The sequence below is a fragment of the Salvelinus namaycush genome, chromosome 14 (assembly GCF_016432855.1).
Source record: "Salvelinus namaycush isolate Seneca chromosome 14, SaNama_1.0, whole genome shotgun sequence".
NCBI lineage: Eukaryota > Metazoa > Chordata > Actinopteri > Salmoniformes > Salmonidae > Salvelinus > Salvelinus namaycush.
This window is the reverse complement of record NC_052320.1, coordinates 2,770,872-2,786,521: the sequence shown is the minus strand read 5'-3', so window position 1 is coordinate 2,786,521 and position 15,650 is coordinate 2,770,872. Positions and strand designations below refer to the sequence as shown.

Genomic DNA, 15,650 nt, shown 5'->3' with positions numbered 1-15,650 from the left:
GATATTGTCCTTTAGTGTACATTTATTACAATCGAAACAAAGTGTTCCATGCCAGGGAGAAGCTGTTCCTGACTTAACAACGATAGAAAAGCCAAAGTTGGTGATTTACTGCCACCTGCAGTTTATAGAATGTTTTATCTCAAGTATAATTCATTGGCTGATCCTTCCTGAATGGAGTCATGTGATCCTTAACCACAGGAGGTTGGTGGGACCTTTAATTGAGGAGGACGGGCTCGTGGTAATGGCTGGAGCAGAATAGGTGGAATGGTATCAAATACATTAAACACATGGTTTGATGCCATTCCATTTGCTCCGTTCCAGCCATTATTATGAGCCGTCTTCCGCCCTCAGAAGCCTCCACTGTCCTTAACCCATAGGATGTCCCACCCAGTTGACTACTTTAAAATGGTGGAAGTCAATGGCAATGTCCATGCAAAAAAAAAAAACGGGTTATTTCTAAACCCTGATGAGGCTCATTGCTCCAGTTCATAGCGGTTGATGTTCTCCAGTTTACGCCTGAGCTCCTTGAAGTCTGGTCTGTCTGCAGGGTTGTCACTCCAACAGGCCAACATGAGTTTGTAGAATAAGTTTGGACATTTCGCTGGAGCTGGCATCCTGTAGCCAGCGATGATCTGACGGTATACCTCGTTGTTGTTGTAGCCTGGATCACAGAGAAAGGCCATACGATCAATCAATCAATCACATTTATTTCTTAAGCCCTTTTTACATCACTAGTTGTCAAAAAAGTGGTATAACAGTAACACAGGCCTAATCGGAATCAGAATCACCTTTATTCCCCAAATACATTTGCAAGTACAGGAATTTGACTCTGTGAAATGATGCTGCCACAATAAACAGGATATGCAGAGAGACAAACAGGATATGCAGACAGACGATAAACAGGATATACAGAGAGACGATAAGCAGGACATACAGAGTGTCACGCCCTGACCATAGAGAGCCTTCTTATTCTCTATTTTGGTTAGGTCGGGTGTGACTAGGGTGGGTAATCTAGGTTATCTATTTCTATTTCTATGTTGGCCTGGTATGGTTCCCAATCAGATGCAGCTGTTGATCGTTGTCTCTGATTGGGGATCATATTTAGGCAGCCATTTCCTCAATGTGTTTTGTGGGATCTTGTTTCTGTGTAGTTGCCTGTGAGCACAGCTTGAGCTTCACGCATCGTTTATTCTTTATTGTTTTTTTGTGCGTTTCACTCCAATAAATATGTGGAACCCAGATCACGCTGCACGTTGGTCCGAGTATGCTTACGACGATCGTGACACAGAGCGACAAACAGGATATGCAGAGAGACAATAAACAGGATATGCAGAGACAATAAGCAGGATATGCAGACAGACAATAAACAGGATATGCAGACAGACAATAAACAGGATGTGCAGAGAGACGATAAACAGAATATGCAGAGCGACAATAAGCAGGATATGCAGAGCGACAATAAGCAGGATATGCAGAGCGACAATAAGCAGGATTTGCAGAGACAATAAGCAGGATATGCAGAGAGACAATAAACAGGATGTGCAGAGAGACAATAAACAGGATATGCAGAGAGACAATAAACAGGATATGCAGAGTGACAATAAGCAGGATATGCAGAGAGACAATAAACAGGATGTGCAGAGTGACAATAAGCAGGATATGCAGAGACAATAAACAGGATGTGCAGAGAGACAATAAACAGGATGTGCAGAGAGACAATAAACAGGATGTGCAGAGTGACAATAAACAGGATGTGCAGAGAGACAATAAACAGGATGTGCAGAGATACAATAAACAGGATATACAGAGAGACAATAAACAGGATATACAGAGAGACAATAAACAGGATATGCAGAGCGACAATAAGCAGGATATGCAGAGAGACAATAAACAGGATGTGCAGAGAGACAATAAACAGGATATACAGAGACACGATAAACAGGATATACAGAGAGACAATAAACAGGATATACAGAGAGACAATAAACAGGATATGCAGAGCGACAATAAGCAGGATATGCAGAGAGACAATAAACAGGATATGCAGAGAGACAATAAACAGGATATGCAGAGAGACAATAAACAGGATATGCAGAGACAATAAACAGGATATGCAGAGAGACAATAAACAGGATATGCAGAGCGACAATAAGCAGGATATGCAGAGAGACAATAAACAGGATATGCAGAGAGACAATAAACAGGATATGCAGAGAGACAATAAACAGGATATACAGAGAAACAATAAACAGGATATGCAGAGCGACAATAAGCAGGATATGCAGAGCGACAATAAGCAGGGTATGCAGAGACGATAAACAGGATATGCAGAGATATGATAAACAGGATATACAGAGAGACAATAAACAGGATATGTAGAGCGACAATAAGCAGGATATGCAGAGAGACAATAAACAGGATATGCAGAGAGACGATAAACAGGATATACAGACAACACATGTAGAAGCTGAGAGACAATAAACAGGATATACAGACAACACATGTAGAAGCTGAGAGACAATAAACAGGATATACAGACAACACATGTAGAAGCTGAGAGACAATAAACAGGATATACAGACAACACATGTAGAAGCTGAGAGACAATAAACAGGATATACAGACAACACATGTAGAAGCTGAGAGACAATAAACAGGATATACAGAGAGACGATAAACAGGATATACAGACAACACATGTAGAAGCTGAGAGACAATAAACAGGATATACAGAGAGACGATAAACAGGATATACAGACAACACATGTTGAAGCTGAGAGACAATAAACAGGATATACAGACAACACATGTAGAAGCTGAGAGACAATAAACAGGATATACAGACAACACATGTTGAAGCTGAGAGACAATAAACAGGATATACAGACAACACATGTAAAAGCTGAGAGACAATAAACAGGATATACAGACAACACATGTAGAAGCTGAGAGACAATAAACAGGATATACAGACAACACATGTAGAAGCTGAGAGACAATAAACAGGATATACAGACAACACATGTAGAAGCTGAGAGACAATAAACAGGATATACAGAAAACACATGTAGAAGCTGAGAGACAATAAACAGGATATACAGACAACACATGTAGAAGCTGAGAGACAATAAACAGGATATACAGACAACACATGTAGAAGCTGAGAGACAATAAACAGGATATACAGAGAGACAATAAACAGGATATACAGACAACACATGTAGAAGCTGAGAGAGAATAAACAGGATATACAGACAACACATGTAGAAGCTGAGAGACAATAAACAGGATATACAGAGAGACAATAAACAGGATATACAGACAACACATGTAGAAGCTGAGAGACGATAAACAGGATATACAGACAAAACATATAGAAGCTGAGAGACAATAAACAGGATATACAGACAACACATGTAGAAGCTGAGAGACGATAAACAGGATATACAGACAACACATGTAGAAGCTGAGAGACAATAAACAGGATATACAGACAACACATGTAGAAGCTGAGAGACAATAAACAGGATATACAGAGAGACGATAAACAGGATATACAGACAACACATGTAGAAGCTGAGAGACAATAAACAGGATATACAGACAACACATGTAGAAGCTGAGAGAACACATGTAGAAGCTGAGAGAACACATGTAGAAGCTGAGAGAACACATGTAGAAGCTGAGAGAACACATGTAGAAGCTGAGAGAACACATGTAGAAGCTGAGAGAACACATGTAGAAGCTGAGAGACAATAAACAGGATATACAGACAACACATGTAGAAGCTGAGAGAACACAAATCCACGAGGTACAGCACATTCGGGAAGTGTTCAGACCCCTTCCCTTTTTCCAAATGTTTTTACATTACATCTTTATTCTGAAATGGATTAAACAAATAAAACATCCTCATCATTCTACACAAAATACCCCATCATGATTAAGCAAAAACAGGTAATTTAGAAATTTTTGCAAATGTTTTAAAAATAAAAACTGAAATACCTTATTTAAGTAAGTATTCAGAACCTTTGCTATGAGACACGAAATTGAGCTCAGGTGCATCCTGTTTACATTGATCATCCTTGAGATGTTTCTACAACTTGACCGGAGTCCACCTGTGGTAAATTCAATTTATTGGACATGATTTGGAAGGCACACACCTGTCTATATAAGGTCCCACAGTTGACAGAGCATGTCAGAGTAGAAACCAAGCCATGAGGTCAGAGGAGCTCTGAGACAGGATTGTGTCCAGGCACAGATCTGAGGAAGGGCACCAAAAACATTCTGCAGCAAAGAAGGTCTCCAAGAACACAGTGGCCTCCATCATTCTTAAATGGAAGAAGTTTGGAACCACCAAAACTCTTCCTAGAGGTGGGCACCCGGCCAAATTGAGCAATCGGGGGAGAAGGGCCTTGGTCAGGGAGGTGACCAAGAATCTGATGGTCACTCTGACAGAGCTCCAGAGTTCCTCTGTGGAGATAGATGGTTGTCCTTCTGGAAGGTTCTCCTATGTAGCACTCCACCAGTCAGGCCTTTATGTTAGTGGCCAGACAGAAGCCACTCGTCAGTAAAAGGCACACGACAGCCCGCTTGGAGTTTGCCAAAAGGCACCTAAAGACTCTCAGACCATGAGAAACAAGATTCTCTGGTCAAATGAATGCCAAGTGTCACGTCTGGAGGAAACCTGGCACCATCCCTACAGGGAAGCATGGTGGTGGCAACATCATGCTGTGGAGATGTTTTTCAGCGGCAGGGACTGGGAGACTAGTCAGGATCGAGGGAAATATGAACGGAGCAAAGTACAGAGAGATCCTGGATGAAAACCTGCTCCAGAGCGCTCAGGACCTCACACTGGGGCGAAGGTTCACCTTCCAACAGGACAACAACCCTAAGCACACAGCCAAGACAACACAGGAGTGGCTTCAGGACAAGTCTCTGAATGTCCTTGAGTGGCCCAGCCAGAGCCAAGACTTGAACCTGATCAAACATCTCTGGAAAGTAAATAGCTGTGCAGCGACGCTCCCCATCCAACCTGACAGAGCAGAGAAGAATCTGCAGAGAAGAATTGGAGAAACTCCCCAAATACAGGTGTGCCAAGCTTGTAGCGTCATACCCAAGAAGACACGAGGCTGTAATCGCTGCCAAAGGTGCTTCAACAAAGTACTGAGTAAAGGGTCTGAATTCTTATGTAACTGGAATATATATATATTTTTTTACATTTGCAAATTTAAAAAATAAATAAAATCAGTTTTAGAATAAGGCTGTAACGTAACAAATTGTGGAAAAAGTCAAAGGGTCTGAATACTTTCTGAATACACTGTACACTATGTACACCAGGGCTGCCCAAACCTCTTCCTGGAGATATACTGTCCTGTAGGTTATCAGTCCAACCCTCTTCCTGGAGATCTACTGTCCTGTAGGTTTACAGTCCAACCCTCTTCCTGGAAATCTACTGTCCTGTAGGTTTTCAGTCCAACCCTCTTCCTGGAGATCTACTGTCCTGTAGGTTTTCAGCCCAAACCTCTTCCTGGAGATCTACTGTCCTGTAGGTTTACAGTCCAACCCTCTTCCTGGAGATCTACTGTCCTGTAGGTTTTCAGTCCAACCCTCTTCCTGGAGATCTACTGTCCTGTAGGTTTTCAGTCCAACCCTCTTCCTGGAGATCTACTGTCCTGTAGGTTTTCAGTCCAACCCTCTTCCTGGAGATCTACTGTCCTGTAGGTTTTCAGCCCAAACCTCTTCCTGGAGATCTACTGTCCTGTAGGTTTTCAGTCCAAACCTCTTCCTGGAGATCTACTGTCCTGTAGGTTTTCAGCCCAACCCTCTTCCTGGAGATCTACCGTCCTGTAGGTTTTCAGTCCAACCCTCTTCCTGGAGATCTACTGTCCTGTAGGTTATCAGTCCAACCCTCTTCCTGGAGATCTACCGTCCTGTAGGTTTTCAGTCCAACCCTCTTCCTGGAGATCTACTGTCCTGTAGGGTTTCAGTCCAAACCTCTTCCTGGAGATCTACTGTCCTGTAGGTTTTCAGCCCAAACCTCTTCCTGGAGATCTACTGTCCTGTAGGTTTTCAGTCCAACCCTCTTCCTGGAGATCTACTGTCCTGTAGGTTTTCAGTCCAACCCTCTTCCTGGAGATCTACCGTCCTGTAGGGTTTCAGTCCAACCCTCTTCCTGGAGATCTACTGTCCTGTAGGTTTTCAGCCCAAACCTCTTCCTGGAGATCTACTGTCCTGTAGGTTTACAGTCCAACCCTCTTCCTGGAAATCTACTGTCCTGTAGGTTTTCAGTCCAACCCTCTTCCTGGAGATCTACTGTCCTGTAGGTTTTCAGCCCAAACCTCTTCCTGGAGATCTACTGTCCTGTAGGTTTTCAGTCCAACCCTCTTCCTGGAGATCTACTGTCCTGTAGGTTTACAGTCCAACCCTCTTCCTGGAGATCTACTGTCCTGTAGGTTTTCAGTCCAACCCTCTTCCTGGAGATCTACTGTCCTGTAGGTTTTCAGTCCAACCCTCTTCCTGGAGATCTACTGTCCTGTAGGTTTTCAGTCCAACCCTCTTCCTGGAGATCTACTGTCCTGTAGGTTTTCAGTCCAAACCTCTTCCTGGAGATCTACTGTCCTGTAGGTTTTCAGTCCAACCCTCTTCCTGGAGATCTACTGTCCTGTAGGTTTTCAGTCCAAACCTCTTCCTGGAGATCTACTGTCCTGTAGGTTTTCAGTCCAACCCTCTTCCTGGAGATCTACTGTCCTGTAGGGTTTTAGTCCAACCCTCTTCCTGGAGATCTACTGTCCTGTAGGTTTTCAGTCCAACCCTCTTCCTGGAGATCTACTGTCCTGTAGGTTTTCAGCCCAAACCTCTTCCTGGAGATCTACTGTCCTGTAGGTTTTCAGTCCAAACCTCTTCCTGGAGATCTACTGTCCTGTAGGTTTTCAGTCCAACCCTCTTCCTGGAGATCTACTGTCCTGTAGGTTTTCAGCCCAACCCTCTTCCTGGAGATCTACTGTCCTGTAGGTTTTCAGTCCAAACCTCTTCCTGGAGATCTACTGTCCTGTAGGTTTTCAGTCCAACCCTCTTCCTGGAGATCTACTGTCCTGTAGGTTTTCAGCCCAACCCTAATTTAGAAGTTCTGATTCAGCTAGTTAAGGTCTTGTTGAGCAGGTAATAAGTAGAACCAGGTGTGTTAAATTAGGGTTGGACCGAAAACCCAAAGGACGGTAGATCTCCAGGAAGAGGGTTGGGCAGCCCTGGTGTACACTGTAGAACTACAAGCTGCAGAGTTCCAGATCTGCAGAGAGGAATGGGAGAAACTCCCCAGATACTAGTGTGCCAAGCTTGTAGCGTCATACCCAAGAAGACTCGAGGCTGTTATCGCTGCAAAAAGGTGCTTCAACTAAGTCCTGAGTAAAGGGTCTGAATACTTATGTAAATGGAATATATATATACATATATTTTTTTTTTTCTTCTTAAACATTTGCAACAAACAAAAAAAGATTAAGACTGTAACGTAACAAAATGTAGAAAAAGCCAAAGGGTCTGAATACTTTACGAATGCACTCCACACGATGTACACTGTAGAACTACAAGCTTCACTATAAACCCCAAAGAGCAAAGCAAAGCAGAAGCGAGAGCACAGTGGCCAGGAAACACTCCCTAGAAGGAAGAGGTGTAGGCTGTGTTTAGACAGGCAGCTGAATTCTGACCAATCAGATTAGCTCTGAAAAATAGCTGATGTGAATAGATCTGATGTCATTCGTCAAAAGATACATTTGTGGATAAAAGATCAGAATTGGGCTGCATGTGTAGACTTAGCCTAAGGCAATTATCTCCTGGTCTTTAGGCCTACTGTTTATAATACAAGTAAGGATTAATAACACGCAGCTAGGCAGAGGCATGGCCTGTATACTGGTTAGATCAGGGGCTTTCAATCCTCTCCTCAGAAACCCTCAGGCGTTCTATGTATTTAATATTTTCCAGATCTAGCACGTGATTCAACTTGTCAACCTATCATCAAGCTCTGGATTAGGTCAATCAGGTGAGCTAGTTCAGGGTTACAACAAAATGGAGAAAACCACTGGGTTAGGTGAAACATGACATACCCGGGTATGGAATCCCACCGTAGGTTAGCATCTCGTAGAGCAGAACCCCAAAGGACCAGACATCTGACTTGTTGGAGAAACGTCCGTGGCTGATGGCCTCCGGGGAACTCCATTTGAAGGGGATTTTTTTGTCCTCAGACACGTAGAAGGGCTCCTGAGGATGGAGACACAAACCCAACGAGGATGGAACAATACTGCAAATTATTAATACAAATATATTTTGGGGGGAAAGGAGGAAGAGAGAAAAACATGTTCTTCGTTATTAACAGCAAACTGCTGACCACTGGCAATGTAATGTGGTTATATTTTAACAATATAAACCATGTTCAATCAAAACAAATGTGCTGGTGCTGAATACAACTACTTCAAACTAAACTGCACTGAGCTTTATTTTCTTGTAAAATGCTTAGTATAAAGCTCTCTATCCAAGTTGTTAACAGTACCAGTTGGGATTGAGAAAACCCAACGTCCACTCAATCACGGCACAAACGCAAACACATACCATCACCCCAGGTTTATCCCTGCTGACCTTGATGACCCTGGCCAGTCCGAGTAATGACCTAATGAACGTTCTCTAAAGGTGAGGGAATGTTTGTTGTTTGCTGGGACCCTCGTAACCTTCATGATTCTGGCCAGTCCGAATAATGACCTAAATGAACGTTCTCTAAAGGTGAGGGAATGTTTGTTGTTTGCTGGGACCCTCGTAACCTTCATGATTCTGGCCAGTCCGAGTAATGACCTAAATGAACGTTCTCTAAAGGTGAGGGAATGTTTGTTGTTTGCTGGGACCCTCGTAACCTTCATGATTCTGGCCAGTCCGAGTAATGACCTAATGAACGTTCTCTGAAGGTGAGGGAATGTTTGTTGTTTGCTAGGACCCTAGTAACCTTCATGATTCTGGCCAGTCCAAAGTCAGTCACCTTGCAGGTGTAGTTTTCCAGTTATTCGTACCTACCTTGTCAGTCGTCGCATCCCTCAGTCTGGTGAGAGACGCTACAATACCATCCTATGTTACATGAGTATGTTCACTAAAGATTATACCAACCTTGATGATCCTGGCCAGTCCAAAGTCGGCCACCTTGCAGATGTAGTTCTCTCCCACCAGGACGTTTCGGGCCGCCAGGTCTCTATGGATACTGTTCTGCTGCTCCAGATACGCCATCCCATCAGCCACCTGGGCTGCCATGTCCGCCAGAGACACCAGGTCCAGCTGAGAACCCTCTGAACCTGGAGAGAGAGACTGATTGGTCAGAACTATGGACCTCTAGGACAGATTATCTTACATTGCACTTGTATTACATGTTTAAGCAGGTACTCAGTTAAAATACTTTCGTTTGACTGTTGAGAAAACAAATTATGTTTGAGGCCACTTTCAAAATGTCTATCAGAAAGATCATTGTATGTACAGTAAGGGCCTGTTTCAGAGTCATAGAGACACATTGTGGTGTGGTGGAGGACTGGCTGGAGGACTGACTGGAGGACTGGCTGGAGGACTGACTGGAGGGCTGACTGGAGGACTGGCTGGAGGACTGGCTGGAGGACTGGCTGGAGGACTGATTGAAATACTGGCTGGAGGACTGGCTGGAGGACTGGCTGGAGGACTGGCTGGAGGACTGGCTAGAGGACTGGCTAGAGGACTGATTGAAATACTGGCTGGAGGACTGGCTGGAGGACTGATTGAAATACTGGCTGGAGGACTGGCTGGAGGACTGATTGAAATACTGGCTGGAGGACTGATTGAAATACTGACTGGAGGACTGACTGGAGGACTGACTGGAGGACTGACCGGAGGACTGGATGGAGGACTGACTGGAGGACTGATTGAAATCCTGGCTGGAGGACTGGCTGGAGAACTGACTGGAGGACTGACTGGAGGACTGGCTGGAGGACTGATTGAAATACTGGCTGGAGGACTGACTGGAGGACTGACTGGAGGACTGATTTGAAATACTGGCTGGAGGACTGACTGGAGGACTGGCTGGAGGGCTGGCTGGAGGACTGATTGAAATACTGGCTGGAGGACTGGCTGGAGGACTGACTGGAGGACTGGCTAAAGGACTGATTGAAATACTGGCTGGAGGACTGGCTGGAGGACTGGCTGGAGGACTGACTGGAGGACTGATTTAAATACTGGCTGGAGGACTGGCTGGAGGACTGACTGGAGGACTGACTGGAGGACTGATTGAAATACTGGCTGGAGGACTGGCTGGAGGACTGGCTGGTGGACTGACTGGAGGACTGACTGGAGGACTGATTGAAATACTGGCTGGAGGACTGGCTGAAGGACTGGCTGGTGGACTGACTGGAGGACTGATTTAAATACTGGCTGGAGGACTGACTGGAGGACTGGCTGGAGGACTGGATGACTAACCTCTGAGGAAGTGCAACAGGTTTCCCTTCTCCATGAGTTCAGTGATGATGTAGTAGGGGGATGAGGAGGTGCAGACGGCGAACAGGGAGATCAGGTGTCTGTGTCTCAGCTTCTTTAGGATCTGCACCTCACTCTGGAACTCATGGTCGTTCAACGAGTCTGAAAAGATATGAGGGTAAGGCTGAGGGTGAGGGTGGGGGTGAAGGTATGGGTGAGGTTGAGGGTAAGGGTGAGGGTGATGGTAAGGGTGAGGGTGATGGTAAGGGTGAGGGTGAAGGTGGGGGTGGGGGTGATGGTGGGTGAGGATGAGGGTAAGGATGAGGTTGAGGGTGAGTGTAAGGGTGAGGGTAAAGGTGAGGGTGAAGTTGAGGGTGAAGGTAAGGGTGCGGGTGAGGGTGAGGGTGGGGGTGAGGGTGAGGGTGAGGGTGGGTGTTTATGTGTGTAAGTGTGTCTTGGGTGATAGGTTCTTCAGTAATCACAAACACAGATGGACACAGTAAAGGGATGGACACAGTACAGGGATGGACACAGTAAAGGGATGGACACAGTACAGGGATGGACACAGTACAGGGATGGACACAGTACAGGGATGGACACATTACAGGGATGGACACAGTACAGGGATGGACACAGTACAGGGATGGACACAGTACAGGGATGGACATGTATCATTGTTACCAATCTTCCAAGTCTTGTTTGCCAATCCACTGTTGGATGAGGAAGTCTGAGAGCTGAGGCTATGTATCATGTTGAAACTATCTCAGGGACCTTTTTAGACTGGTCCTGTCCTGTCCTGTCCTGTCCTGTCCTGTCCTGTCCTGTACTGTACTATATTGTATGTGCTGTAGCCAACACCTGTATCATAGACTATCGTTCACAAGCCATAGTTACATAGTTGCCAATATAATGAAAGAATACACACAGAGAGGTGACAGACTGATAACACTCTACCCACAGTCCTGTCCACTAAGCAGTCTCTACAGTAGGACTGATAACTATAGGCTGTTTTGGTTCAGATGTGTGTATGAGATGTCATCACGGCACCCAGAATCCTAAGGCTGGGACGAGAGACTACGGTATGTGTGATGTCACACACCACCGCCGCCAGGATTCACATAAGACAGGAAATGCAAAAAATGTTTCTCTGACAATGGGGTTTGCAGAAGAAAAGAATGAGGAAATTCTTGAGACACACACGTACGCACGCACACGCACACACACACACACACAGACAGACAGACAGACAGACAGACAGACAGACAGACAGACAGACAGACAGACAGACAGACAGACAGACAGACAGACAGACAGACAGACAGACAGACAGACAGACAGACAGACAGACAGACAGACAGACAGACAGACAGACAGAAACCTTCTATCAAATGAGTTTCAGCTGATCAGTCATTTACTTCTGGCATGAAGGAAATGTTAAAACAAATTAAATGTTATTAGTCACATGCGCCGAATTCGACCGTGAAATGCTTACTTACAAGCCCTTTAAACCAGCAATGCAGTTTTAAGAAAAAGAAGAGTTAAAATATTTACTAAAAGTAACACAATAAAATAACAATAACGAGGCTATATATAGGGTTTACCGGTACCGAGTCAATATGCGGGGGAACAGGTTAGTCAAGGTAATTAAGAGATTATATGTACATATAGGTCGGGGTAAAGTGACTATGCAGCAGCGTAAAGAAAAGGGTGGGTCAATGAAATAGTCCGGGTAGCAATTTGATTGGCTTGGGGGTACGGCTTGCCGTGCGGTAGCAGAGAGAACCGTCTATGACTAGGGTGGCTGGAGTCTTTAACAATTTTTAGGGCTTTCCTCTGACACCGCCTGGTATAGAGGTCCTGGATGGCAGGAAGCTTGGCCCCGGTGATGTACTGGGCCGTTCGCACTACCCTCTAGTGCCTTGCGGGTCGGAGGCCGAGCAGTTGCCATACCAGGTCGGTGATGCAACCCTAGTGATGCTCTCGATGGTGCAGCTGTAGAACTTTTTGAGGATCTGGGGACCCATGCCAAATCTTTTCAGTTTCCTGAGGGAAAATAGGCGTTGTCGTGCCCTCTTCACGACTGTCTTGGTGTGCTTGGACCATGTTAGTTTGTTGGTGATGTGAACACCAAGGAACTTGAAACTCTCAACCTTCTCTACTACAGCCCAGTCGATGAGAATGGGGGCGTGCTCGGTCCTCCTTTTCCTGTAGTCCACAATTATCTCCTTAGTCTTGATCACATTGAGGCAGAGATTGTTGTCCTGGAATCACACTGCCAGGTCTCTGACCTCCTCCCTATAGGCTGTCTCATCGTTGTTGGTGATCAGGCCTACCACTGTTCTGCAAACTTAATGATTGTGTTGGAGTCATGCTTGGCCACACAGTCGTGGGTGAACAGGGAGTACAGGAGGGAACTAAGCACGCACCCCTGAGGGGCCCCTGTGTTGAGGATCAGCGTGGCAGATGTGTTGTTGCCTACCCTTAACCACCTGGGGGCGGCCCGTCAGGAAGCTGTGTAAGGTTCTGTCTAAAAGTAATACACTATCCCAATGAGTAATACACTGTCCATGGAGTAATACACTATCCCAATGAGTAATACACTGTCCCAATGAGTAATACACTGTCCCAATGAGTAATACACTGTCCATGGAGTAATACACTATCCCAATGAGTAATACACTGTCCCAATGAGTAATACACTGTCCCAATGAGTAATACACTGTCCATGGAGTAATACACTATCCCAGTGAGTAATACACTGTCCCAATGAGTAATACACTGTCCCAATGAGTAATACACGGTCCCAATGAGTAATACACTGTCCCAATGAGTAATACACTGTCCCAATGAGTAATACACTGTCCCAATGAGTAATACACTGTCCATGGAGTAATACACTATCCCAATGAGTAATACACTGTCCTAATGAGTAATACACTGTCCATGGAGTAATACACTATCCCAATGAGTAATACACTGTCCCAATGAGTAATACACTGTCCAGGGAGTAATACACTGTCCCAATGAGTAATACACTGTCCAGGGAGTAATACACTGCCCAATGAGTAATACACTGTCCATGGAGTAATACACTATCCCAATGAGTAATACACTGTCCCAATGAGTAATACACTGTCCATGGAGTAATACACTATCCCAATGAGTAATACACTGTCCAATGAGTAATACACTGCCCATGGAGTAATACACTATCCCAATGAGTAATACACTGTCCCAATGAGTAATACACTGTCCCAATGAGTAATACACGGTCCCAATGAGTAATACACTGTCCCAATGAGTAATACACGGTCCCAATGAGTAATACACTGTCCCAATGAGTAATACACTGTCCCAATGAGTAATACACTGTCCATGGAGTAATACACTATCCCAATGAGTAATACACTGTCCATGGAGTAATACACTATCCCAATGAGTAATACACTGTCCCAATGAGTAATACACTGTCCCAATGAGTAATACACTGTCCCAATGAGTAATACACGGTCCCAATGAGTAATACACTGTCCCAATGAGTAATACACTGTCCCAATGAGTAATACACTGTCCCAATGAGTAATACACTGTCCATGGAGTAATACACTATCCCAATGAGTAATACACTGTCCCAATGAGTAATACACTGTCCCAATGAGTAATACACTGTCCCAATGAGTAATACACTGTCCCAATGAGTAATACACTGTCCCCCAATGAGTAATACACTGCCCAATGAGTAATACACTGCCCATGGAGTAATACACTATCCCAATGAGTAATACACTGTCCCAATGAGTAATACACTGCCCATGGAGTAATACACTATCCCAATGAGTAATACACTGTCCCAATGAGTAATACACTGTCCCAATGAGTAATACACGGTCCCAATGAGTAATACACTGTCCCAATGAGTAATACACTGTCCCAATGAGTAATACACTGTCCAGGGAGTAATACACTGTCCCAATGAGTAATACACTGTCCAGGGAGTAATACACTATCCCAATGAGTAATACACTGTCCCAATGAGTAATACACTGTCCCAATGAGTAATACACTGTCCAGGGAGTAATACACTGTCCCAATGAGTAATACACTGTCCAGGGAGCAATACACTGTCCCAATGAGTAATACACTGTCTAGGGAGTAATACACTGTCCCAATGAGTAATACACTGTCAAGGGAGTAATACACTGTCCAGGGAGTAATACCCTGTCCATGGAGTAATACACTGTCCAGGGAGTAATACACTGTCCATGGAGTAATACACTGTCCCAATGAGTAATACACTGTCCAGGGAGTAATACACTGTCCCAATGAGTAATACACTGTCCATGGAGTAATACACTGTCCAGGGAGTAATACACTGTCCCAATGAGTAATACACTGTCCCAATGAGTAATACACTGTCCATGGAGTAATACACTGTCCAGGGAGTAATACACTGTCCAATGAGTAATACACTGTCCCAATGAGTAATACACTGTCCAGGGAGTAATACACTGTCCCAATAAGTAATACACTATCCAGGGAGTAATACACTGTCCCAATGAGTAATACACTGTCCCAATGAGTAATACACTGTCCCAATGAGTAATACACTGTCCCAATGAGTAATACACTGTCCCAATGGGTAATACACTGTCCATGGAGTAATACACTGTCCCAATGAGTAACACACTGTCCCAGTGAGTAATACACTGTCTAGGGAGTAATACACTGTCCCAATGAGTAATACACTGTCCATGGAGTAATACACTGTCCCAATGAGTAACACACTGTCCCAATGAGTAATACACTGTCCCAATGAGTAATACACTGTCTAGGGAGTAATACACTGTCCCAATGAGTAATACACTGTCCAGGGAGTAATACACTGTCCCAATGAGTAATACACTGTCCAGGGAGTAATACACTGTCCCAATGAGTAATACACTGTACCAATGAGTAATACACTGTCCCAATGAGTAATACACTGTCTAGGGAGTAATACACTGTCCAGGGAGTAATACACTGTCCAGGGAGTAATACACTGTCCCAATGAGTAATACACTGTCTAGGGAGTAATACACTGTCCCAATGAGTAATACACTGTCAAGGGAGTAATACACTGTCCCAATGAGTAATACACTGTCCAGGGAGTAATACACTGTCCAGGGAGTAATACACTGTCCCAATGA

General features: G+C 44.5%; 1 protein-coding gene across 1 annotated transcript in view; it reads right to left on the bottom strand.

Moving 5' to 3' along the window:
• Positions 1-415: 415 nt before the first annotated feature.
• Positions 416-15,650, bottom strand: part of ptk6b (PTK6 protein tyrosine kinase 6b) — a 39,191-nt gene continuing 23,956 nt past the window's right edge. Inside the window, exons 5-8 of the mRNA XM_039007516.1 lie at positions 10,468-10,626; positions 9,142-9,323; positions 8,097-8,250; positions 416-661 (exon numbers count right to left, since the gene is read on the bottom strand). Coding sequence (XP_038863444.1) covers positions 474-661; positions 8,097-8,250; positions 9,142-9,323; positions 10,468-10,626 — 683 coding nt within the window. The 3' untranslated portion in view covers positions 416-473. The remainder of the gene's footprint in view (positions 662-8,096; positions 8,251-9,141; positions 9,324-10,467; positions 10,627-15,650) is intronic.